The sequence below is a fragment of the Ahaetulla prasina genome, chromosome 11 (genome assembly GCF_028640845.1).
Source record: "Ahaetulla prasina isolate Xishuangbanna chromosome 11, ASM2864084v1, whole genome shotgun sequence".
NCBI lineage: Eukaryota > Metazoa > Chordata > Lepidosauria > Squamata > Colubridae > Ahaetulla > Ahaetulla prasina.
The window spans coordinates 1,268,150-1,292,950 of NC_080549.1; the positions used below are offsets into that span (position 1 = coordinate 1,268,150).

Below are 24,801 nucleotides of genomic sequence, written 5' to 3' on the forward strand. Positions count from 1 at the left end.
ACGGGTCACTCTTTCAGGCAAGGAACATCGCCATCCGGGTGGAATTCAAGGACTCTGACGAAGGAGACGCCAAAGCCTTAAAGGTACTCCAGAGCCCTGTCCAAGGAGGAGGTTGCCTCCCAAGAAGATGATCCTGCTCTTCTGGCCTCTTGTGCCTCCTGATGCCCTATGATCTGGGATACGCTTCTCCTCATGCTGCCATCTGGAGTTCATTCCATCTCCAGAACTTTCCTGTCCTTTATGCTCCAACCTCTGGGCCAGATGACTGATCTCCTTCCCCTTGGAAAGTCCTGTCCACTTGCCACTGATCTCTAGTCATAGCGATCAGTGGGCTTCCTGAGTTTTGCATGTGCTTGGCACAGAGGGGGCTTAGATCTTTGTCAAGAGGCCCAATTGGGTCTCCGTTCCAGATGAATGAAGACAGAAGGTCCATCAGCTGATCCAGAATTCCCACTAGGGGGAGCTAATTGACCTCAGTTGGAGCTCTTCAACCTTGGGCTCCTAGACCTGGCCAGCCTGGAATCAGGAGATCTTTTCCACCAACATCTGGATCCTGGCAGTGGGATTCCGTGTGATAAGATCTCCCCTCCTTGGGGCCCAATTCTGATAAAGCTGAACTGAGCAGGGTTGCAGAGGAAATGAGGGAAGAACTTTTGAGGGTCCAAGGGGATAATCCTGCCTTCTGAGTCTTCTTCTTCCTCTCATCCTCACTGCCTCCTTCTTATGTCCTGCAGTGCTTCTATGGCAAACCCGGAGGGCCTCTGTTCACCTCGCATGCCTATGCTTGTGTCTTGCACCACAATCAGAGCCCTGAGTTTTACGATGAGGTGAGGAAAAAAAAAACCAACCAGCGGAGGAGAAGGAGATGGTGGATTCTATTGAGGTTTCAAGGAAATAAGGAGAAAATAGCAGGGGTGAAATCCAGCAGGTTCTGGCAGGTTCTGGAGAACCGGTAGTGGAAATTTTGAGCAGTTCAGAGAACCGGCAAATACCACCTCTGGCTGGCCCCAGAGTGGGGAGGGAATGGGGATTTTGCAGTATCCTTCCCCTGGAGTGGGGAGGGAATGGAGATTTTGCAGTATTTTTCCCTCAGGAGTGGGGAGGGAATGGGGATTTTGCAATATCCTTTCCCAAGCCACACCATGCCCACCAAGCCACGCCCACAGAACCGGTAATAAAAAAAAATGGATTTCACGACTGGAAAATAGATGATTTTCTATTTATAGAATTTAGGAACCTCCTTTGATTTTTTTGATCCAAGTTTTTCAAACTTGGCAACTTTAAAATGGGTGGATTTCAGCTCCCAGAATTCCCCAGCTGGACAAGATAAAACAATGATCCTCTTTTAAAAAAATGAAATCATGCCAGAATTCAGCCTCCCTTCTCCTCCTGTTGCATAGATCAAAATCCAGCTTCCGATCCATCTTCATCAGAAGCACCACTTGCTGTTCACCTTCTATCACATCAGCTGCGAAATTAACACAAAGGGGACAGCGAAGAAACAGGACACCGTAGAGACCACAGGTACCCAACGCCTCTCCTTCCCCAGGGCTCTGGACTTGCCCAACTGCCTGGGTTCCTAAATGAATTCTCATTTAGGGCATAGCTATGGATTATCCTCTGGGGTTCTAACTGAAGATTGCGGGATCCAATCTGGGTTGGTCACCAGAACCAGAAGTTTAGACTTCTGAGTTTTTGGACTTGTGCTGGGGCTTATCCTTAGGGAATCTCTCTCTGCTGGAATGCTGTTGTTGTTGTTGTTGTTATTTATTTGTCAACAAATAAGAAAACAAGTAACAGAGTAGACACAGACATAGACACATGAAAAAATTTTGGTAGGAAAAAAAAAGGATGCAAAACATAGCCCTAAACACATAGAATGATTACATAGAATTGGGAACAGTAGGACAGGGACGGTAGGCATGCTGGTGCGCTTATGCACACCCCCTTAGGGACCTCTTAAGAAACATGAAAGGTCCACGGTAGAGAGTTTACGGTAAAAGGCAGGGGGATTAGAGAGACTAACAACAGGATCAGATAGATTGTTCCAGACATTTACTATTCTATTGCAGAAGTCATATTCCCTACAATTAAGATTAGAGCAAATTACATTGAGTTTAAATCTATTGATGGCCCTTTTATTATTACAGTTGAAATTAAAGTATTCATTTACAGGTAGAACGTTTTGGTAAATAATCTTATGAACTAAGCATAGGTCGGAACGTGGATGACATAGTTCGAGACTTTCTAGACCTAAGATTTTAAGCCTGGTGGTATAAGGAATTTTATTTCGAGCAGAAGATTTGAGAACTCTCCTAGTAAAATATCTCTGGACCCTCTCTAATGTAATGATGTCTGAAATACAGTGAGGGTTCCAGGCAGGTGAACAGTAATCAAGTATAGGTCTGACAAAGGTTTTATATGCCCTAGTTTGGAGTACATCATTACCAGAGAGAAAACTTTGTAAAATAAGTTCCGGAAGTTCCCTGAGGATGCGCTCCAGGAAGAGTCTGAAAGCTCAGAAGACTAAACTTCAGGTCCCGCTGACGGACCCAGATTGGCTCCTGCAACATTATCATCCTGGGACAAGTAGATTGGCCTTCATTCGTAACTTAAGATTCTGGCAGACTCAGTTGGGCATATGAGCTGCAGGTGCCACCTAAACCTTCTGCAGCTCTTCAGACCAGCTGTGGCTGCTCCACCATGTCTCTTCTGTCCCCACAGTTGGCTTTGCCTGGCTTCCTTTGCTGAAAGACGGGCTGATTATCACCTCTGAGCAGCAGCTCCCGGTCTCGGCCAACCTGCCAGCTGGCTACCTGAGTGCCGGAGATTCCGAGGCACGAAAGGTAAGGTGGCTCTCAGATGGATTTGTCATAAGGAGGACAACCCACCTGTGGTTTGGGATACTCCATTTTTCACCCTTTCAGACAGCAAATCCACAGAGGTTGCACTCAACCAGGCAGTTATCTCAAGGTATCTTAGCCAAGTCTCAAGCTATCGGTGGAGTTAAATAGTTTAACATGGGCTTTGCAAAACCCACAAAGACCTGGCCAGCTTTCTTTGTGTTGTTCTGATGTCTTCTTGGCTGCAGAATTGGAGGAACTGGGATTTTTCTATACTTAGAAATACTTTTCTCTCCACATAAGACAGAAACGTTTTCTCTCTCTTGCGTGGGCCCATTTCTGGGGTCAACTTAAATGGCTTTTTTCATCGCCGTTGGGTCAAACTGCCTGGTCAGGTAGCCCAGACTAGTTTAGGCAATGTCTCTTTTCTCCTTTCGGATCTCCAGCCAAATAGCGACATCAAGTGGGTGGATGGAGCCAAGGCCCTCTTCAAGCTGAAGCTGCACTTGGAATCCACCATATATACTCAGGTACGTTACGTCTCCTAAGGAGGTCCATCTGGTGGGACCAAGAAGAAGGACCTATTTCGTGGTGGCTCCCCCTCATCCCCAAGGAGCTCCGACTGGCCCACACTTCCACACTCTTTCGCAAGGCCCAGAAGACCTGGTTCTGCCAAGGGCCCTGGAGACCCCAGAGTGGGATGGAGACCATCAAATGGCTCCTTTGACTGTTGTCACCAAGGGGGTGGAAGGTTTATTGTTTTTCTATTGTTCTTGCTTTGGGCATTTATCCTTGCAAGTCACCTGAGGTCATTGAGAATAAGCTGGGGACCTTATACATTTTCTTAAATAAATAAACATGACAACCGGCCTTCAGAGGTGCCCTTTGGCAACCCCAGAGAAATAAGTCTTTAAAACAGGGCAGCCGCAACTCTCCCCATCACCCCAACCTGGTTCCTTACAAAAACAAACCCCCCCCCACCCCCAGTTTTCGGTTGCCTTGGAATGATCCAGGTGAGAAGAGATCCCTGTTGTCCAGGATTTGAGGAGAAGACGTCCCAAGCCCAAGATCTCTCAGATTGCAGTAAACTCACAAGAGGCACGATTAGATTAGATTAGATTAGATTAGATTAGATTAGATTAGATTAGATTAGATTAGATTAGCAGAATTGGAAGGGAGTTTGTAGGTCATCTAGCGCAACCCTCTGCCCAAGCAGGAGACCCTACACCATTTCCGACAGGTGGCAGCCCAGTCTCTTCTGGAAAGCTTCAAGGGATGAAACTCCCACAACTTCCGAAGGCAACTTCGGTTCCATGGGTTGGTTGTTCTCACTGTCAGAAAATTTTTCCTTATTTCCAGGTTGAATCTCTCCTTGTTCAGTTTCCATCCATTATTCCTTGTCTGGCTTTCGGGTGCCTTGGAAATAGCTTGACCTCCTTCCTCCTCTCCGTGGCAGCCCCTCAAATATTGGAAGGCTGCTATCATGTCTCCTCTGGTCCTTCTCTTCACTAGACTAGACATGCCAAGTTCCTGCAACTGTTCATCGTATGTTTCAGCCTCCAGTCCCCTCATCATCCTGGTTGCTCTCCTCTGCACTTTTTCTAGAGTCTCAACATCTTTTTTTATAGTGTGGTGACCAAAACTGGATGCTGTACTATAGGTGTGATCTTACTAGGGCTTTATAGAATGGTATTACCACCTCACTTGATCTTGGTTGTATCCCTCTGTTAATGCAACTTAGGATCGCGTTGGCTTTTTTTGGCTGCTGCCACACACAGCTGGCTCACGAATGGAAACTGCTCACTCTGTTCTTAAGGACTGCTGAATTTTGCTGTTCTCTCATTTCAGGATCGTCACTTGCATAAATTCTTCCAGTATTGCCAGACGATTCAGGGTGGTGCCAAAGGAGTGCCAGGAGAACTTGTGAAATATCTGAAGGTGAGCTGAGTCTGGACAAGGGGGGAATCTTTTGGAGAGAACGCAAATGCGGTCACCTTTATGGAAAGAAGGACCAAGGAAAGGCTCAAAGATCACCAGACCTCCTTCCTTGTGCCCTCTTGAAGTCTAACCACGTATCTTGGTTCCAGTGTTTGCACGCCATGGAGATCCAGGTCACGATACAGTTTTTGCCAGTGATTCTTACGCAACTCTTCCGAGTCCTCACCAGGCACCCAGAAGAGGAAGAAGTGGCCATCAACAGCACTATGTGAGTTTGGGCCACAGACAAGGGACCCGTTTCAGGTTGACTTCCTCTCTGCCTTGGGAATCTTTTCAGTACATTGGCAATCTAATGCTGCACAGTGGCATAACCTGGTCAGTTACAGAAGTTAACACGCCTGGTGAGCTCAGAGTAACAGAATAACAGAGTTGGAAGGGATCTTGGAGGTCTTCTAGTCCAACTGTCTACTCAAGCAGGAGGGCTTTTCAGATGCAAATTTATCGTGGAGCTCCATGGGAAAAGAAGCGAATAGCGCTAGTCCTCAACTTATATCCAGAACTGGGACTAAGTGAGGCAGCAGTTAATAAGTCACCACGGGACAGCGCCTGATTTTATAGCCTTTTTTGCCATTAAGCGAATCCAGCTTCCCTCACTAATTTTGCTTGTTGGACACCAAAGTCACCAATGGCCATCATGTGACCAAGGGATGCTTCTGCAACCATCATCAATTCATGCTGGTTGCCAAGCGCCCGATCACGTGACCCTGGGGATGCTGCCACGGTCCTAAGAGGGAGGGGCATCAGCCACTTCCTTCCAGCACAGTCGTAACTTTGTGTGAGTCCATCACGACCAGGCCAGGTGGCTCTTCTTGAGGGAAGCAACTCAAAATGGGCAAGAGGAAACGGATGACATTCCCAACCGAGCATCCTTCCACACCCACCAAGCCAGCTGGCCCCTGATAGGAAAGCGAGTTGCTACCCTGGAAATGGGATTACTCTTCAGTGTAACAACAAGATGTGTTGTTCTCCCACTGTCCTTCTTTTCCATCCTGCAGGGTTCTTCTCTACATCGTGTCCAGGTGCCATGAGGAGAATCTTGACCACTATTTGCGGACGTTCATCAAGGTGAGTTGGAGAAAGGACTCCATTCTAGGTCATAGGCCAGTGTCGGCAAGCCTTTGGCGTTCTCGCATGCTGGCACATGTGCCGGAAGCAGCACGCGAAACCATCCTGTGGTGAATGCGCGGCCTCACCGGCTCTTCTTCTGAGTTCCAGTGCCTAAATGCACATTGGTCAGCTGGCTGTCGCGCGCATGGGGGCAGCGGACCCCGGAAGAGCGGGGGTCCATTGCGCATGCGCAAGCCGGCACCCAAACACCTGACGAACAGCTGGCCTTCACGCATGCACGCAACGGCAACAAGGAAGGTGGGGTGCCAGCCTGCGCATGCGCAATGGACCGCCATTCTTCCGTGATCTGCCACTCTCGCGCACGTGACAGTCAGCTGACCAGTGCGCGTTTAGGCACAGGAACACAGAAGAGGAGTCGGCGAGGCCGCGCATTCGCCACGGGATGGTTTGCCTGCCGCTTCCGGCACGCGTGCCATAGGTTCGCTGACACTGTCAAAGGCTCTGGGCCCAGGGAGTCCAGCGCTGAATGTCTCTCCTCCCCCCAGTTCTGCTTTCAGCCTGAGAAGCCCAGCGGGCCCCAGGCTAAGATGACGCACGAAATCTTGGCAGGAGCTATATCAACAATCCTCAAGCAGTCCGCAGATTTCTTGGCCATCAATAAGATGCTGAAGGTGAGACCAAACATGGAAAGTCAAGTCCTTCGAGGCCACCTCTCCTTGCAGAGTTTGAAGCCAATCATGCCAAGGGTGTTGAGAAAGGCTACACACTGCTGGTTGGCTGGCCTTCTCCACACTGTGGTTTCTTCTGTAAGGTGGGGGACAGGTGAAGACTTTGTCCTGGCTGGGACACATCTCTCTCCTCTTCCTCTTGCTTGCAGTATTCGTGGTTTTTCTTTGAGATTCTGGTGAAGTCCATGGCTCTTTATCTCCTGGATGAGAACAAGATTAAGGTAAGGGCGGAGGCACACCCCTGGGAAGCTTTTCCAGACAAGCCACGTGGGTCTTGTGGGAGAGTGAGGAGCTTGAGCCGGACTTCACAACTCATCCTTTCAGCTTCCCAGGCCACAAAGGTTCCCAGAGTCCTACGGTCACGCACTGCATTCTTTGCTGCTCTCCATAATTCCACACGTCAACATTCGCTACAGCGAAATCCCAGAAGAGTCGAGAAATGTCAACTTCTCCTTGGCCAACTTCTTGAAGGTTGGTGTAGACTTTGGCCTCTTTCTCTCCTCTCTTCCCCATCTTTCGTTTACGGGTGGGGGAGTGGGGGGGAAGCAAACAAGGCCAAGCGTTTCATCCTGTTGGAACGACTTAGCCTGCCGGCATTGAGAACCACTTCTAGGATTGAAGCCCCCAAATACCTAAAGGTTACCCCATAAATAGCATTCATACACACCAGAAACGCACTCAGTCAATGCGATGCAGGAGGTTCACCTTTTATCCTCTTCCCCAGCGATGTTTGACCTTCATGGACCGAGGATTTATCTTCAACCTCATCAATGACTACATTTCTGGGTTCAGTCACAAAGACCCGAAGGTAAAATGTGAAGCTTCCCGGAGCCATTGCTGGGGGGGTAGAAAACAGGCACGGTCTATTATAAATCCTGTTTTATTCCTCCTCCTCCACATCCAGCTCTTGGTGGAATACAAGTTTGAATTTCTGCAGACCATCTGCAACCACGAGCACTACATTCCGCTGAATTTGCCGATGAATTTTGCCAAGCCAAAGTTTCAGCGAACACAAGGTCTGTTTCAGTGGCAGCCGATTATTTCTCCCTCTGTTTCTGGAGCCCAGGCCTGAAACAGAGAATCAATCACCCTTTTAAAACTTCCTGAGAAATTCAGCAAAGCCCACAAATAGAATTTGCAGAATTAAGTAACAAGCAGATAGTTTTTATAATTAAGTGTTGGCTTCACTAAAAGCCAGAAACATGCCCGTTGGGCACCGTTGTGCCGGGAAATTGGTTAAAGTGGAAGATAAGACTTTTTTGTTTCATCTTTTCTGTTGGTCCCTCGGCTTTTTTTTTAATGGTTGAAACAGAGCAAGGAGATAAAATATTCCTCAAATAGTGTGCAGACACCCACCCACACAGTGGAGCACATTCACTGCCCTGGACAGAAGCACAAAGTTTTGGCTGTGAAGATAGAATGAGAACAATCAGTGGAAGGTTTATTAATCAGAGGTAGGTTTCAGCAGGTTCTGGAGAATCGGTAGTGGAAATTTTGAGTAGTTCAGAGAACCAGTAAATACCACCTCTGACTGGCTCCACCCCCATCTATTCTCTGCCTCCAGCTGATTGGGAGGAAATGGGGATTTTGCAGTAACCTTCTCCTGGAGTGAGGTGGGAATGGAGATTTTACAATATCCTTCCCCTGCCATGCCCACCAAACCACGCCCACCAAGCCACGCCATGCCCACAGAACCGGTAGTAAAAAATTTTGAAACCCACCACTGTTACTAATGTGTCTCTTCCGGTGCCCATCAGTTGTTGCCGTTATTTCTGCTATCCTAATTTAATCGAACCAATGTATTTATAGTCTTTTCTGTTTCCTTCTGAGGCACATCAGCTATTACAGAATAACAGTAAGGGACCTTAGAGGGCTTCTAGTCCAACTCTCTGCTCCAACGGCAATGACTAGAGACCATTCCAGACAAATGGCGGCCCATCAGTTAGACATCTTTTCTACATCTCTGCAAGGGTTTGCTAGATGGAGGGTAGAAATTTGGTAGAAATTTGTTTGTTTGTTTATGTATCTTGTCATGTTTATGTAGTGTAAAATTGGAGGCAGTGACCCTATAGCAGCTGTAGGCAACGAAATTTCATTTTTAATGTGTGCCAAAGTGACAATAAAGTTATTCCTATTCTTATTCTGAATAAAGCCTGGAAGATGCTCTGAGCCAAATCAAAGGCTCTTAAAATAGGCAAGGATTTGGCCTCAGGAGATGTCCATCCAACCGCTTCGGGCAAGGCTTCCCAATCTATTAGCCATTCATCTATTCAGCACCCGCCTGGGGCTTTGATCTGGATCTGCTTCTGAGACCAGCAGAGGTTAGCAGTTGTTCCATCCGAAAAGGCAAACAGACTTGAGTTGGAACATCTGCAAACCTTCTGTTTCTAAAAATGTCCAGATTGACTCTGTGAGATCTTGATCTGTTTATAATAGCTCCAGTTTGGCATCCCCAGAAGCAGAAATTTAGCCTCAGCAGTAAATTATACTTCACCGTCTTGAACGGTTAATATAAATAATATAGGGCTGCGGCTCTAGGATTTGTGTTTTATTCCAGTATCTTTGGATTCCCCCAACTGTCTGCCCCCTCCTGCAAGCCTCTGTCCTTTCTCAATTCCCTTGACCCCTCCCCAACTGATCAGGACCAAAGAAATCAGCCAGTGGGGTTGGCCAGTTCTGCATCTTCTTCTCTTTGGTGAAGACTCACCGGATGCCCCTGTGATACTATCAGAAGATGCCTTTTCAACCTTTTCCCCATAGATGTCAACCTTGAGTACAGTCTAAGCGATGACTATTGCCGCCACCACTTCTTGGTGGGGGTGCTCCTACGAGAGACGTCCGCTGCCCTGAAGGACAACTCTGACGTCCGATACTTGGCCATCAGTATCTTGAAAAGCCTTCTCATCAAGCATGCTTTTGATAACAGATATCAGCACAAGGTAGGAGGACTTCGGTCAACGTTGACTTGGCTCATAGATTGCGCTTAAGCATGACTGGCTTGGATTTGCTTGTTGGATAGTTCCCACCACAGGCTAAGCCAAAACTAAGCAAACAGCCTGACGGTTTAGCTCAGCTGGATTCACGTGGCCACAGATATGGGTTTGGTTCCAAATGACGTGATGGCTATGTAACTTGTCCCTCAACCAATTGTCCAGCAGGTTAGAAGTCATAGGATGTACATTGATTGTTGTCCAACCAGGAATGGTTAATGCCATGGATTTGCTGAATGTGGCTGATGAGGAGGACAAAATAACCAAAGGGTTTCATGCTCTGGACCTGCTTTCTGCTCAATAATTGCTTAGCCAACATCTGGCCTTCCTCTTGGTCAGCTGGAACATCCTCTTCACTTGATTCTTTCATGTATTTTGGGATGTCTTTTCATGACTACCAGAGTTGGGAGCCGGCCAAAACAGATCGGCTGCAGGCCAGGCTGGCTCCCTTGAGGCTCCGCTGGTATCCTGCCGTTCTGCACGTATCATCTGTTGTGGAGCTGAACTTTTGGGAACTTCTCTCACCCCCTCACCCCTCTTCCCGGGGGTCCCTACATTTCAAAGCCTGGTTTACCTCCGCTTGGAGTTTGAAGGGTTTCTGATGAAATTCCATTGGTTGAGAGTTGGGGAAGTGCCAAGCAAGACCGAAGCTTTGAAAAGCATGGCTTATTCTTCTCTCTTTTAAGGTCTGCCCTTCTGGAGGGGGCCCTGTTTTCCTTGGTGTTATTTTTGCAGTTATTTGCTGTGGTTTGATCAGGGGTGGAATGCTCCCAGTTCAGACCGGATCACCTAATCCGGTAGCGATAGTGGCCGGTGGTTCGGAGAACCGGTAGCAAAATTCCCTGCCCCCTCGCATACACAGCTGAGCCATGCGATCATTAGAGGTGTTTTTTTTTACTTTTAAAGCATTTTTTCTTCAGCTGAAAAAATGCTTTTAAAAGTAAAAAAAAAAGCCTCTGATGATCGCTCAGCTCAGCTGGGATCGTCTGAACCTTTTAAAAGCATTTTTTCTCAACCTCTTTGGCCAAAGAAGTTATTAAAAAATGCTTTTAAAAGGTTCTGGCGATCAGGCAACTCAGCTGGGATCGTCAGAACCCTTTAAAGCATTTCGTCCGAAGAGGTTTTAGAAAAAATGCTTTTAAAAGTAAAAAAAAACAACAGGTTGGCCACGCCCACCCAGTCACATTTCCCCCCCACCAAGCCATGCCCACAGAACCGGTAGTAACAGATTTTACATTTCACCCCTGGGTTTGATGCTTGAATAAGAAAGGCGGTTACTCTGAAGCTTTGCCCTCAACTGCAAAGAGGCAACTTGGGGAGGGGGTCTTTCTCTCTCCCCCAACCTCCTCCCATCACTCCTGAGCTGCCAAGTTAGGGCTGTTGTGAGGATAGAGGATAGAGCCCCTGCTTTGGAGTCTGCAAGTTGCCCTGATCTTCTGGAACGACTTCCTTGATTACAGGATAAATTTCTAAAAACATTAGAAGGAAAGACAGTGCCATCTCCTCCTGGTTTTGAACTGAGACACAGACTACCCGAGCAATACCTACAATTTCTGGGGGAAAACGGTACAGGATACATCTTGGCATCTGGCCACTGAGAGCCGAAGTGAAGATGTTGGCGGGGGGGTGGGGGGGCTGAGATGCCAAGGAGCCAGTCCAGCCTCAGCCTGGGAAGTCCATGGGAGGATTAGGGGACCACCTACCTTCTCAAGTGGTGGAGGTAGTGAGGAATCCTTCAATCCCTGAAGGAAAGACAAGACAGGAAGCTAACAAATAGCCATCATAAGAACAACTGTGTGCAGATTTGCATGGAGGGATGGAGATAAAGGGATTGTTGTGGTCCGCCAGCAGCCTGCAGAGCTGGAGTCAGTGGAAGGCCCGGATGAGGGCTTTGCGTCAGAGGCAGAGGTGGGATCAGGGCCATCTGGGAGCGATGCACGGACTCTGGAGCCTCCAGAGGTGGACAGCAGAGAGGCAGAGGAACAGGAGGAGCCTGATCCTAGTGCACGCATGCGAAGAGCTGCCAGAAGGCAGGAGCAGATGAAGCAAAAAGGACGACTCGGGAGATGATTGGCCCCTCCCAGAAGGCTTAAAAGAGCAGCAACGGCTCTTGGGATCTTTGTAGGAAAGCAACGTTGCTACATTTTCTTGTCAGCGTCTCTTGCTTCTGAACTTCGTGGGGTTTTTTCCAAGAAAAGCCTTTGGCAGGATGCCAAAAAAGACAAAGGCTGATGATAAGGCCGAAGGACTGTTTATGAAGAATTTGTTTTGGACTAAGAAGAATTACTTCATTCTCAGCTGTTCTAATAAAATATGTTGCTTTAAGACTGGTTGTGTCTGGTAATAACTACTTGGGCCTAGGTCACAACAGGGATGTGGCAGGAGCCAATCTGGGTCGGTCACCAGGAGACCAAAGTTTAGTCTTCCGAGCTTCGAGAGTCGGTCTGGAGCCCTTCCTTAAGGAACTTCTCCCTAGCAGAGTGTGTGCTTTGGGCTACTCTGTGTGCAGTATTTATGTGGTGCCTTGTTCTGTGTGGCTTTTCAGTTGTTGATTGGGGTGTTGATGGCTGGCTATTGGTGGTTGTTTCCTTGTAGCTGCCAAGCCCTCGCCTCCTAAGTACTTGATAGGCTGGTGGTAAACCAGCACTCCTGCTGACTGCGGATGTGTCCTTCCAGTGGCCAGAATGAAAAAAGAAATATCCCCAAAGTGGATGCATTTTCTGGCAGAAGAAAAGGACCAGATCTCTCCCTCTTTGGTTTCGGTGCCCCCGTTGATTCAAAACTTCCTTTTCCTCTGATTATCTCTTATCTTGGGGGGGGGGAGTTTCACTTCATCCCCTCCCCCACCTCCTCTCTTGCAGAACCAACAAGCCAAAATAGCCCAGCTGTATTTACCTCTTGCCGGAATCCTTTTGGAAAACGTCCAGCGGTTGGCCGGCCCGGACAACTTGTATTTGTGCACCCCAATGTCCACCTCTGTGAGTAATTTTGAAGCGGGGACTTGGATCGTTCCAGATGTGGGGCAGGCTCCCCAGCTCAGTTCACTACACACACACACACACACACACACACACACACACACACTGACAGCGCCTGCTGGGTGAGAAAACTTTAGATCAGTGATGAGACTTGAATCATAAAGCTGGAAGGTGCCTGTGATGATATGTGTGGAAGAGCTTGAGAGACGGGGCCAAGAGACACAGCCAAGGAACGGTCAGAGGTCAGAGGCCACAGGTCCATAATAGGCCGGGCAAGAGGCTCAGAAGGAACCGTCTCTCTCGGACTGCAAAGATTGTGTCCAGGTGGCTTCACAATAAAACAGAATTAACTCATCAAGTGGTGATTCTTATCTGGTTTGCCCCTTGAGGCCAGTAGTACCAGAGAGGTCATCTACTCTAGTCCAGGAGCCTCCAAACTTGGCAACAGTTTTAAACTGCTGTTGCTGGCTGAGGAATTCCAGGAGTTGAAGTCCACAAGTCTTAAAAGTTGCCAAGTTTGGAGACTCTTGGTTCTAATCCAATGTTTCTCAAGCTAAGGAATTTAAAACTGAGTGGATTTTAACTCTCCCCAGCTCCCCAGAGGCCAAATGCTGCAAGATTTTCAGCTTGTCTTGTCTTCTAGTTATCCTCCTGAACTTGACTTGGAGCCAAGTTGCTCCCTTCCCTGAACCCTTTTCTTCGTCTTTTCTGCAGGCCTCCCGCGATGAGTTCCTGTGCAGCTTTGCCTCCCCTTCCAACAGGTCCAGCCTCATTGTGGATAAAGATTCACGTAAGGAATGCTGGGTTTAAACCCCTCCCCCATTCCCTAACCTTGGCCCAGGGGCCTGGGGTGAATAACGGAAGGGACCTTGGAGGTCTTCTAGTCCAGTGGAAACGTCAGAGTTTATTTGCAAAATCAAATCCAGAAAGCACACGCAGGCAAACGGATGCAGCAGGATTCATTAACTATTTTACACACATAATGATAAAAATACATGAAGATAAATGTACAATACCCACATAGATTCTTCTTCAACGTAGTAGCAGTTACAAGCAAAACACAAGGCAGGAGAGAACAGTTAGTTTCATTTCAGCAGAGCAGACAAGCACAGGCTTGTTTCTTTTCAGAGCTGAGCACACAGCTTAATACAAAGAGAGCCTCCTCTACACAGGGCAGTTAAGTTTCTGCACAGGCTCAGTTGCCTAAGCCACGCCCAGACTTCTAGCCTCAGTTTCTGTTTCTAATCAGCCCTCATTGGCTGACCTTGTTACCATGTCTCCATTCAGTCCCCATTGGCTGATCTATTCCAGCCCATGAATATTCATACTCTGATAGGAAGGGATTTGAGTCCAGAAAGAGACCTTGCTGGGATTCAGAGCTAGTGTGTCTCAAGGCTAACCCCACTGACCCGCAGGGAGCCCCACAGACAGTTCAGAGGTGGGTTTCAGCAGGTTCTGACCAGTTCTGGAGAATTGGTAGCGGAAATTTTGAGTAGTTCGGAGAACCGGTAGTAAAAATTCTGACTGGCCCCTCCCCCATCTATTCTCTGCCTCCTGAGTCCCAGCTGACCGGGAGGAAATTTATTTCTTTATTTCTTTATTTCTTTCTTTATTTCTTTATTTATTTATTTATTTATCGTATTTGTATACCGCCCTATCTCCCTAGGGACTCAGGGCGGTTCACAGGCAAATAAAAAGGTACATATAAATACAAGATAAAATATCAATTAAAAAACTTATTCTACACAGCCAAATAATTAAAAAAGAACAATATAAATAATAAAACCCATTAAAACCAATATAAATTTAAAATCTAGTCCAGTCCTGCGCAGATGAATAGATATGTTTTAAGCTCACGGCGGAAGGTTCGGAGGTCCGGAAGTTGACGAAGTCCTGGGGGGAGTTCGTTCCAGAGGGTGGGAGCCCCCACAGAGAAGTCCCTTCCCCTGGGTGTCGCGAAACGACACTGTCTAGCAGACGGCAACCTGAGGAGTCCCTCTCTGTGAGAGCGCACGGGTCGGTGAGAGGTATTCGGTAGCAGCAGGCGGTCCCGTAAGTAGCCCGGCCCTATGCCATGGAGCGAAATGGGGATTTTGCAATAACCTTCCCCTGGAGTGGGGTGGGAATGGGGATTTTATAGTACCCTTCCCATGCCACGCCTATGAAGCTACGCCCACAGAACTGGTAGTAAAAAAATTTGAAACCCACCACTGGGGCAGTCCCTGTTCCGGGTCAAGGTGTGGCCAGGGAGCCCCATCCTGGTGTAACTGGCCATAAGCCCCTGGCTCTTTTCTTGCAGTTTATGGCACCGGGTTCCAGAATGGACTTTTCTTGAAGAGGGAAGATTCGCGGGGGTCCCTCGCTTCGGAGGGAACGGCCGGCTCCCCCGATCAGCCTTCCTCCGGCGAAAACGTAAAGTGACTCTTTCAAATTTCCAGAGAGGGAGGTTGGGGAATAGAGACTGTGACTCTATAAGCTCTAGAGCAGGGGTAGTCAACCTTTTTATACCTACCGCCCACTTTTGTATCTCTGTTAGTAATAAAATTTTCTAACCGCCCACCGGTTCCACAGTAATGTGCCATGTATCGTCGTCTGTGCATGCCTCTCGCGCATCATAGATTGGGTTGGGGGGGGCGCCAGCTACCAGCTCTGCTTGTCTGTTACAGCTGGGTGGTGTGGGGGGAGATGCGCGAGCTATTCTGGGATGAGGCTCTTTTGTTTGCGGTCGTACTATAGCGCCATTTAGTTTCACTTACATAATGTAAATAAACTTATCCGCAGGCGATACAAATAACATATTTTCAGAAATTTAAATTGTCATGGGGAAGTTTATGAAAACCTAATGAAAATGTTTTTAAATAATGCTATGAATTTTTTTTAAAAAGTCAATTAAATTTAAAAAAAGGAAAGTGCTTCAGTATCGGACAAAACCCCTCCCGCCCACCATGAAAGCTGGAACGCCCCCTAGTGGGTGGTAGGGACCAGGTTGACTACCACTGCTCTAGAGATTCCCATCGCTCGCTGTGGGCCGTGTTTTGCCGAAAACTGGAAGCAAATGTCAGTTTTCTGCCAACACTTCATAAAACACGGTCACACAACTACAGGATGCCACACGTGGCCAGTTGTTGAGCACCCAACATGTGATCTTTCAACCACAGGGAGGGGGGCAGCCGTCAGAACTTTGGAATCAGGTCATAAGTACCTTTGGGGGGTGTCTGTCGGAACTTCGATTGGTCGCTAAGCAGTCAGTCATAACTCAAGGACTACCTGAGGTAGTCTGGGGGAAGAATTGGCTGGCCGTATTTAAAGGCAGCTTAATGACGGTATTAGATACCTTTATTTAAAGGGTGATAAGGGAAAAGATACCTTAATAAGGGTATTAGCTTATTTTCCTGGCCTCCCTCCCCTCCTTACTTTCCTCGCTTCCTTTGTTTGGCTCCTCTCGGTCAACTCAGATGCGGAAAAGTTCCACACGCAGCAGCCTCTCCCATTTTGGGCGGCTGGACCAGTACGAGATCCGCAGCCTGCTTGTCTGCTACCTTTACGTCATCAAGATGCTGTCTGAAGGTCAGCCATCTCCGTTCCCGTTTCCTGGGCTAAGGCAGCTCAAGGGATGACGAGAAATGTCTTAAAGCAGTTTTCTTTCGATTGCAGATACCTTGTTGTCCTACTGGAACAAAATATCTCCCCAGGAGCTGATGAATGTCTTGGTTCTGCTAGAGTAAGTTTATCTGTGCATGTCTACACCTTTTTAAGAGATTGGTGAGGGGTGGGGGGAGAAGGATCACCTGTTGAAACTTCTAGGAAGAAGAAGTCTAGATGGCCACATTTAATGGGCCACAGATGTCCACTAAGCATTTGCCGGTTTGTGGGATGGCCGCAGCTCAAGGGAAGAGATAATTTCAGATAAGTGTTTCTCAACCTTGGCAAGATATGTGGACTTCAACTCCCAGAACTCCCCAGCCAGTTACATGGGAATTCTAGGAATTGAATCCACCCATCTTCAAGTTGCCAAGTTTGAGAAACATGGATCTAGATGTTTTAGTAATCTTGATTATCTGAATTTCTTTCTCTCTCTCGCTGCAGAGTCTGTCTCTTCCACTTCCGATACGTGGGGAAAAGGAACATTGCCAGGTAGTGTGGGGAATGGTTTGTGTGGGGATTGGGGTGGAGGGGGTGGATATAGCAGCTGGATCCAGTTGGCAGTGTTGGCCAATTTATTTATCAAATTTATTTGCTGCCCATCTCCTGGTCCAAGCGAAGCTGAGTGGCTTTCCTCAAAATAAAACCCAACATTCAACTATTCTAAACATAAAAATGGATTAAAATTCAAAAAGTAAAAAAAAACACCAGGGTTTGGGAGAGCAGGTGGGGTGCCTTCTCTTTTAGGGTACCAACCCCCTCCAGCCACAGCTTCTCCTTCAGGACCCCAGACCTTCAAGGAGCAGGGAGACCGGAGAGGCTGCCCTGCCACCAAATTGCTGGCTGCGTGTAAGCATGGTGCAGTGGCCCCCAGCGTGGTTTGGGGTGCATTTGGACCGATGCATGGCGGACTGAGCTCTGAACCTCTCCACTGCAGGGTCCAGGATGGGTGGCTCTCCAAACACACAAGCATTGACCGGAAATCCCAAACGATGCCCGTCCTCCGTAGCCGGGCGAGCACCATGCAGGCCCGGCTTCAGCACCTGAGCAGCCTGGACAGCTCTTTCACGCTGAATCACAGTAGGTGGCCAGCAGAAGGCCTGGAGAGGGTGGCCCTCGGGGACTGTGCGTTGTCTTCTGCTCTTGTAGACAGGAGCTCAAGGCCGATTGGTTTGCAGCCCCTGAATGAGTTCTCCCTGGCCATTCCTTCCTTGTCAATCAGAGGAGAGTGAGAGAAATCAGTCTCGGCTTTTTAATTTCAGGTGCCGGCACATCGGAGGCAGACATTGTCCATCAGGCCTTGCTGGAAGGCAACCTGACCACAGAAGTGACCTTGACGGTGCTGGACACCATCGCCTTCTTCACCCAGTGCTTCAAGGTCCGTCTCTGTTGAAGGTCCTCCTTGTAAGAGCTGAGCTTGGATGCTTCTGGACTCTCGCTTGGCCGAGCCTTCAGCTTTGAATTTTCTTTTGACTCACCTTTGTCACCTTCATTTGAAGTTTCCCTCCTATTCCTGAGGTGTTAGTCCTTCTTTTGCGACTGCCTCATTTAACAACCATCAGCAGTCACTTTGATGATAAAAATATCACCTTGCGAGCCATCCTTTCTTTTACAATGTTTGTTGGTCTGAGAGCTGAAGTCAGACCAAAAGGCCTGTCAGTTTCACTGTGTGACTTAACAACCAAGTTGCTGATCCCAATTGTCACTCAACGAGGACCATCTATCCCAAAAGTTCTTCAATTGTTCGGGGTTGCTTAGATGGAGCCATTCCAGCTGTGCGATTTGCCCACCATTAAAAAAAAAAAAAAACAGCAAATTCTCTGTTTCTTGAGCCCTTTTGGGGATTTTCCAGCCAAAGTTCACCTGGATCTATTTCTCCCTAGAACCAGCTTTCGAACAATGACGGACATAACCCACTGATGAAAAAGGTGTTTGATGTCCACTTGGCCTTCCTCAAAAACGGACAATCGGAGGCGGCCCTGAAGCACGTCTTCGCCTCTCTCAGAGCTTTTATCAACAAGGTGAGCAAATTCGAGATGCGGAATAACTCATGGCTGCCCCATTCATCCTGCTGGTCTCTCGCTGCCTTCCCTGCTCAGATCAAAATAGATCACTTCCCCAATTCTAGGCAGTGAACCAAGAGGCACCTGTTTCCTCTTTATGGTCAGGTTTATTTTATTTTATTTTAAAAAATGTCCAGGATTTTTACCAAGCACGTCAGAGGGTAGGAAAAAGGGCAGGAAGTTTCCAAGCACCCCCACAAAGATGCTTCGTTCTGCTCTATTATCAGCGATAGCAAAATATTTATTTTGGGCCTGGCTTCGTAATAGACTGTTCTGTATACTGTGCCGAAAAGTAATTTCAACTGAGCCGATTCTGCTCGGTCTCTCTCTCCCTCCAGCAGGGATCCTTCAGAGAGCAGAAGAGGAGATGAGATGAGTCAAATAGCTCCATTCTGAGATCCCAACATCCTGGTTTAAATTGTCCTTATTGTCTGTTTTCCCCAAACAGTACAGATGGTAGCCTTCGACTTACAGCAGTTCGTTTAGTGACCGTTCAAAGTTACCATGGCACTGAAAAAAGCGACTTATGGCCATTTTTCACACTTACGACCATTGCAGCATCCCCACGGTCTTGCGATCAAAATTCAGATGCTTGGCAACTGACTCCTATTTATGACGGTTGTATCCTGAGGTCATGTGATGCCCTTTCAGCAAAGTCAGTGGGGAAGCCAGATTCATGTAACAACCGTGCTCCTAACTTAACCTTTGCAGGGATTCACTTAACAACCTTGGCGAGAAAGTTTGTGAAATGGGGCCAAACTCATTTAACAAATCTCTCACTTAGCAACAGGAGTTTTGGCCTCAATTGTGGTTGAAAATCAAGAACTACGAATTCCTCCTTGTGATACACACCGCAGGGCCGGGCTGGGCCAAGCCTCTGTGATCTTCAACTGCTTCTCTTCCACAGCTTCTGCCCTTTTGTATGTTTACGGCTGGGAGGCTGTTAATTAAGCCGGACAATTTAGTAACGCCTAACCTCACGAACGAAGGCCAATCTACGTGTCCCAAGGTAATATTTCAGGATCCAATCTCGATCGGTCACCCAAAGCTTCGTCTTCCAAGCATTTGGACTCTTGTTGGAGCCCGTCCTTGGGTTACTTCTCTTTAGCAGACTCGGCTAGAGAGACGTTCCCTGAAGATGGGATTCAGCACAAGTCTGAAAGTTCAGAAGACCAAATCTCTGGTCCAGGTGACCGACCCAGATTGGATGATGCAAGCCTGAAGCTTCTCAGGGTCTCTAGGCCTCATTGTGTATGATGGCAAGATGGAATGGGACTTTTCTCCTCGAACTCCTGGCGCTGCCTGTTTCTCCACCACGGTTTCGCCCCTGCATTATTACGCCATGACACTTTGGGCCATGGCCCCTCCATCCCAGTCCCTTCAGCGTGGCCCATTCGTCGCAGTACAGTTCGTGTCGGGATTTTGGGCACACAGGACAGTTTGAAGCCAGCCAATCGGTGCAGGGGCTCAGAGGCTTTGGGAGTAGAGCGGGGGCTGCAGTTCAGAGGGAGGCTCCGTCAGTTCGGAGCTTCGAACTGTCCTGTGCGCCCAAAAGCCCGACGAATGGGCCACGGCGAAGGAACTGGGAGGGAGGGGCTGTGGCCCAAAGTACTGGGGCATAATAACACGGAGGCGAAACCCTGGTGGAGAAACAGGCAGTGCCAAGAGTTTGAGGCAAAAAGTCCTAGACCCTGGCAAGAAGGTGGTAACTGATGCAGGTCTGAAGATGAGGCCGTGAAGGAGAGGCCCTTCCGAGATGGTCCAGGGTCTCCTCTTCCCCAGATGGCACTTCCTTCTCCTCCTCTTGCTCCTCCAGTTCCCGGCAGCCTTCTTCAAGGGGAGGGTGACCATGTGCTCTGCCTTCTGCTACGAGGTCCTGAAGTGTTGCACGTCCAAGCTCAGCTCCACACGGAGCGAGGCCTCTGCCCTCCTCTACCTCCTCATGAGGAACAACTTTGAGTTCACCAAGCGGAAGACCTTCTTAAGAACTCACCTCCAGGTCAGTGAAAGGAGAAGAAAAGAAGTCAGCTTTGCACAACCATGAGACCTTCGCCGGCTCTCTTGGCCGCTGTTTCTCCGCGATCTCCTTCCTCGCTCCAAGAGGGGCACTTAAAACTATTTCTCCCTTTGTCCCTAACCTTTTGTGCAGTGAAAGAAAGTGGGAAACGTGTTGCTATGACAGATTAAAGGTTTCATAAATATCAGATCAGGCTGGTTTGTAAGGATAGCAGGCTTAACAGTAACAGAGTTGGAAGGGACCTTGGAGGTCATTTAGTCTAACCCCCTGCTCATGCAGGAGACCTGTACTAGGGATTCGAACCACCGAACTGCTGACCTTTCTGATCGACAAGCTCTGTGCCTTAGCCACTGAGCCACCTAGTCAGGCTATTTCAAGAGACGCTGGATGCGTTACCTTCAAATTCCTGGGAAATGTGCACTTGGGACATGAGGAAGGTTGAAATAGTGAGGAAGAAGAAAAGTAGAAGTTTTGTTGGGAGAAATTTGGTTCTTGACCCCTGCATTGTCTGAATTTCACTCTGATCCCTTGCTTGACCCCAGAGACTGTACACCAACCTTACCTGGTGGACCAGACAGGAAACATGAGCAGTTGAGCAAATTCCACTTCCTTGTAAGGCTAAGTAACATAATCTTGCAAGTCTGAAAGTCCATGAACTTCCTCCTGTCTCCTATACAGCCTGAGAAAGTAGGGAGGGTCTCTGTTGAGTTTCTTCCCACTCGTGCAGCCTTGAGCTAAGCTGTCTCTTATCTGGCTGTTCTCTAGGCAGCATCTCTCCCAAAGTCATTCTCACCTGCCGTTACAATGCAGGACAAGGCTCCAGGGCTGAATTTAGTCCTCTGAAGCCAGTTTGCAGCCTCTTTAAAAGCCCACTGCACAGGGTCTCCCCCAGCCCACCGCTTTTGGTGGGGAAACACACCAGAATGCAGCCTATCTTTTGAACTAAGGAAGGTGGAGGGGGGGGGAAGTTGGACAATCCTGCTTCTACTCCTGTGGTGTCTATGTGACCTCACCGAAATTGCATCCTCTTGAGAAACGTGGCTCCTTTTTTCTGAAAACATCTTCAACGATGTCCTAGGTCTGAGAATTCGCTCGGGTTCTGAATTCACCCTGGCGTTTCTCCAGAGTCGAGGGCTGCGTCAGTTGGCTCGTTTCATGCCTCCCTCGTGATTTGGGGGCAAGAAAACTGGTGGCTCGGATCCCTGAGGAAATGCCGTGGGTCCATGGGAATTTCCAACTCTTGTCTGGGACCAAACTTAACTGCCGGTTTTCACCAAGACTGTATTTGGGGGATGCTTACTAAATGCAGGCTCAGCCCGGAACAGCAACTCAGCCCGGAACAGCAACTGGGACAAAGAATGGTTCCTCCCTGAAGTTCAGACCAGGGGTGAAATGTTCCCGGTTCGGACCGGATCAGCTGATCTGGTAGCAATGGTGGAGGGTGGTTCGGAGAACCGGTAGCAAAAATCCCTGCCTCCCCCCACCCCCCGCCCATGCCCAGCTGAGCCACGCAATCGTCAGAGCCTTTTTTTCACTTATAAAAGCATTTTTTACAACCTATTCAGCCGAATAGGTTGTAAAAAATGCTTTTAAAAGTTTTTTAAAAAGGCTCTGACGATCACAGCTGAGCCACGCAATTGTCAGAGCCTTTTTTTCACTTATAAAAGCATTTTTTAAAAGGTAAAAAAGCTGAAGCCTGCTAGGCAAAAAATGGGGGGGGGGGTAAGGCAAGCCACGCCCACCAAGCCACGCCCACAGAACTGGTAGGAAAGAAATTTAGATTTCACCTCCGGTTCAGACCCTGTGGAATCAAAACCCAATCGGGTCGTCTGATTTCCATCGGAGGCTGCTTGTGGGGCAACGCAATCGGCAGACAAGGGGTTGTGGACCAATATTTGGGTTCCCAGGAGGTTTGATACCCGAAGTTGTTCCCATAGGGGTCAACTGGAACCCTTTGGATTTCCAGAGCCCAGCTAGTCGCTTCCCTAACTCTGAATCACGTCTCTGTTTCTCTGCTAGATCATTATTGCGGTGAGCCAGTTGATAGCCGACGTGGCGCTCAGTGGCAGCTCACGTTTCCAAGAATCCCTCTCAATTATCAATAATTTTGCCAACAGCGACCGGCCGGTGAAGGTAGGTTTGGTTTAGCAGAAGAAACTTTAATTCGGCTCCTGATAAAAAGCACCCGAAGTTGAAGGCCCCCACTTGTTTCCCTGTGGGAAGGAAGGGGCTTCTTTACAAGGGCTCATTTGTCCAGAGGGGGCCTCGACAGCCATGCACGGATCTTTTCGCCCAGCAGTTCCTGGAAAACTTCTGGACCTGAGTTGTGGTGCCCTCCCTGGTAAGAGAGGCGTCTGCAGTTCAGGCCAGGAGGAGAACCTGGAAGGAACCATTCCAGGAACTGAAACCTGTCAGGGAGAGCTGGGGGATCGTATTCATAAACAAAAGGCAGGGTAGCTGAGAGGCCTTCAGTGCAGGAAGTCAAAGCTCGTGTTAGATTTTGCAACCTTGAGATGCAAAGTGAGGGATACACAACCAAATCCCACCTGGGTTTTGGGAATGCGAGCTTCAACATCGTCCCACTTCCTTGTGGCTCAAAAGAGGCGGCAGAGGAAACGGGTGTGAACGATTTTGTGAGACCCACTGGCACCTTCCCCTAAGGTTGCAGTTTGTGATCTGTTTCATGATGCCAATGACCTCAGCTGCCAAGAAGGGATTTCCTTCTCCAGCTTGGAAGCCTCAGTATGGAGGAATCTTCAGGGATCCCCTGGAATCAGAAATGCATTCTTTATGTTCCCCGTGGTAACTTTTCGGTCCCATATTTAATGATTTTTCTCCTTGGGTAGCATTAGAAGTTGCCGTTTGATAGCACCTTCTGCGGAGCTCTGGCAACACAGCCAGCACTTCAGAGGTGGCTTCCAACCTGATTGCCACCCTAGTGGCCTTCCTCCCTCTCTTCTGTATTTTTATGTGCTTTCTGGCTTGGCCAGCGTCCTCTGGAATTCTCCAGGATGGTCTTTGGGATGTGATAGAAGATCTGTCAAATGGCCTACTCCAACCAGGGCTCACTGGGAAGAGTCCCTGGGCCTCCTCTTCCCCCAGTTGTCCCTCCTCTCTGGTTCAACTGCTGGAGGAACAGCCTGGGGAAGGTAGGTTGGAGATGGGAGAAAGGGGCCTTGAAGGATGTGCTCCTAAGGGATGTTCTCTTCTATGGCAGGCAACCACGTTCCCCTCCGAAGTCAAGGATCTGACCAAGAGGATCCGCACGGTGCTAATGGCCACTGCCCAGATGAAAGAACATGAGAAAGACCCTGAGATGTTGGTTGACCTGCACTTCAGCTTGGCCAAGTCTTACGCCAGCACTCCGGAGCTGCGGAAGACCTGGCTGGACAGCATGGCCAAGATCCATGTCAAAAATGGGGATTTCTCGGAGGTAATGACCTTGGCCAATGCCAGGCCCTTTGACCATTTCCAGGAAGTCTCGATTGCCTTGTGCTCACCTTTCCTCTCGTTCCCCAGGCAGCCATGTGCTACATTCACGTTGCAGCGTTAGTGGCAGAGTTTCTTCACAGGAAAAGTGAGTGTTTGACCTGGGGAAGGCCGGGGGGGGAGGAGGGAAGAGACGGGGGGGGGGGGGGGCAAAGAACTCATTTTGAAAGTCTTCCTTCCTGTTCTGCAAAGCTTCTCTGATGGGAAATGTCTCGGTTTTACTCCTTAAAGCGGAGATGGTGCCATGGTGGGCCGGTGCTGCAACCCTTTGGGAAGCTCACCAAAGTTAGTTTATCTCTGTGCTTCAGGCACCCTTGGTAGCCCAAGCGCCATTAGTCCTTGACTTACAACTACTATTGAGGCCAACACTGCAACAGGACCATAATTCAGTGAGTTTTGCCCCATTTTGCAGCCCTCCTTGCCAGAGTTGTTCAGCGAATCACCGCAATCGTTAAGCTAGTAAAACGGTTGTTAAGTCAATCCGGTTTCCCTGCTGACTTTCTTTGTCAGAAGGTCGCAAAAGAGGGACACGTGTCACACACACACACATATCCAGGACACTGAAACCATCATAAGTACATGCCAGTTGCCAAGCATCCGAATTTCGATCACGTAACCATGGGACACTGCTAGGGTCATAGGTGTGAAAAGCAGTCCTAGGCAGGGGTGAAATGCTCCCGGTTCGGACTGGACCTGCCGATCCAGTAGTGATGGTGGTGGGTGGTTCAGAGAACCAGTAGCAAAAATCCCTCCCCCCCCTCGTCCATGCCCACCGAATCTTTTAAAAGCATTTTTTAAAAGCATTTTTTAACAACCTATTTGGCTGAATAGGTTGTAAAAAATGCTTTTAAAAGTAAAGAAAAAGATGGCGCGTCGCAGCTGATAACCCCCAGTGCACTGTTCTAGTTACTCCATGCCACCTTATGGCGTCCATCGAGTGCGCGTGCCCACCTTGCATTTGGTGCGTATGCACAGCCAGCGAACT

The 24,801-nt window shown here is 48.5% G+C and overlaps 1 protein-coding gene across 1 annotated transcript in view; it reads left to right on the top strand.

The window, feature by feature from the left end:
• Nucleotides 1-24,801, top strand: part of DOCK11 (dedicator of cytokinesis 11) — a 63,959-nt gene that overhangs the window by 19,859 nt on the left and 19,299 nt on the right. The window contains exons 17-43 of the mRNA XM_058154622.1: nucleotides 18-83; nucleotides 735-827; nucleotides 1,401-1,524; nucleotides 2,725-2,846; nucleotides 3,290-3,373; nucleotides 4,692-4,781; nucleotides 4,931-5,049; nucleotides 5,837-5,906; nucleotides 6,455-6,580; nucleotides 6,787-6,858; nucleotides 6,962-7,108; nucleotides 7,362-7,445; nucleotides 7,542-7,653; nucleotides 9,398-9,576; nucleotides 12,489-12,605; nucleotides 13,320-13,395; nucleotides 14,905-15,017; nucleotides 16,061-16,172; nucleotides 16,260-16,326; nucleotides 16,692-16,739; nucleotides 17,185-17,327; nucleotides 17,510-17,625; nucleotides 18,131-18,268; nucleotides 20,127-20,309; nucleotides 22,347-22,460; nucleotides 23,545-23,760; nucleotides 23,847-23,904. Coding sequence (XP_058010605.1) covers nucleotides 18-83; nucleotides 735-827; nucleotides 1,401-1,524; nucleotides 2,725-2,846; nucleotides 3,290-3,373; nucleotides 4,692-4,781; nucleotides 4,931-5,049; nucleotides 5,837-5,906; nucleotides 6,455-6,580; nucleotides 6,787-6,858; nucleotides 6,962-7,108; nucleotides 7,362-7,445; nucleotides 7,542-7,653; nucleotides 9,398-9,576; nucleotides 12,489-12,605; nucleotides 13,320-13,395; nucleotides 14,905-15,017; nucleotides 16,061-16,172; nucleotides 16,260-16,326; nucleotides 16,692-16,739; nucleotides 17,185-17,327; nucleotides 17,510-17,625; nucleotides 18,131-18,268; nucleotides 20,127-20,309; nucleotides 22,347-22,460; nucleotides 23,545-23,760; nucleotides 23,847-23,904 — 2,989 coding nt within the window. The remainder of the gene's footprint in view (nucleotides 1-17; nucleotides 84-734; nucleotides 828-1,400; nucleotides 1,525-2,724; nucleotides 2,847-3,289; nucleotides 3,374-4,691; nucleotides 4,782-4,930; nucleotides 5,050-5,836; nucleotides 5,907-6,454; nucleotides 6,581-6,786; nucleotides 6,859-6,961; nucleotides 7,109-7,361; nucleotides 7,446-7,541; nucleotides 7,654-9,397; nucleotides 9,577-12,488; nucleotides 12,606-13,319; nucleotides 13,396-14,904; nucleotides 15,018-16,060; nucleotides 16,173-16,259; nucleotides 16,327-16,691; nucleotides 16,740-17,184; nucleotides 17,328-17,509; nucleotides 17,626-18,130; nucleotides 18,269-20,126; nucleotides 20,310-22,346; nucleotides 22,461-23,544; nucleotides 23,761-23,846; nucleotides 23,905-24,801) is intronic.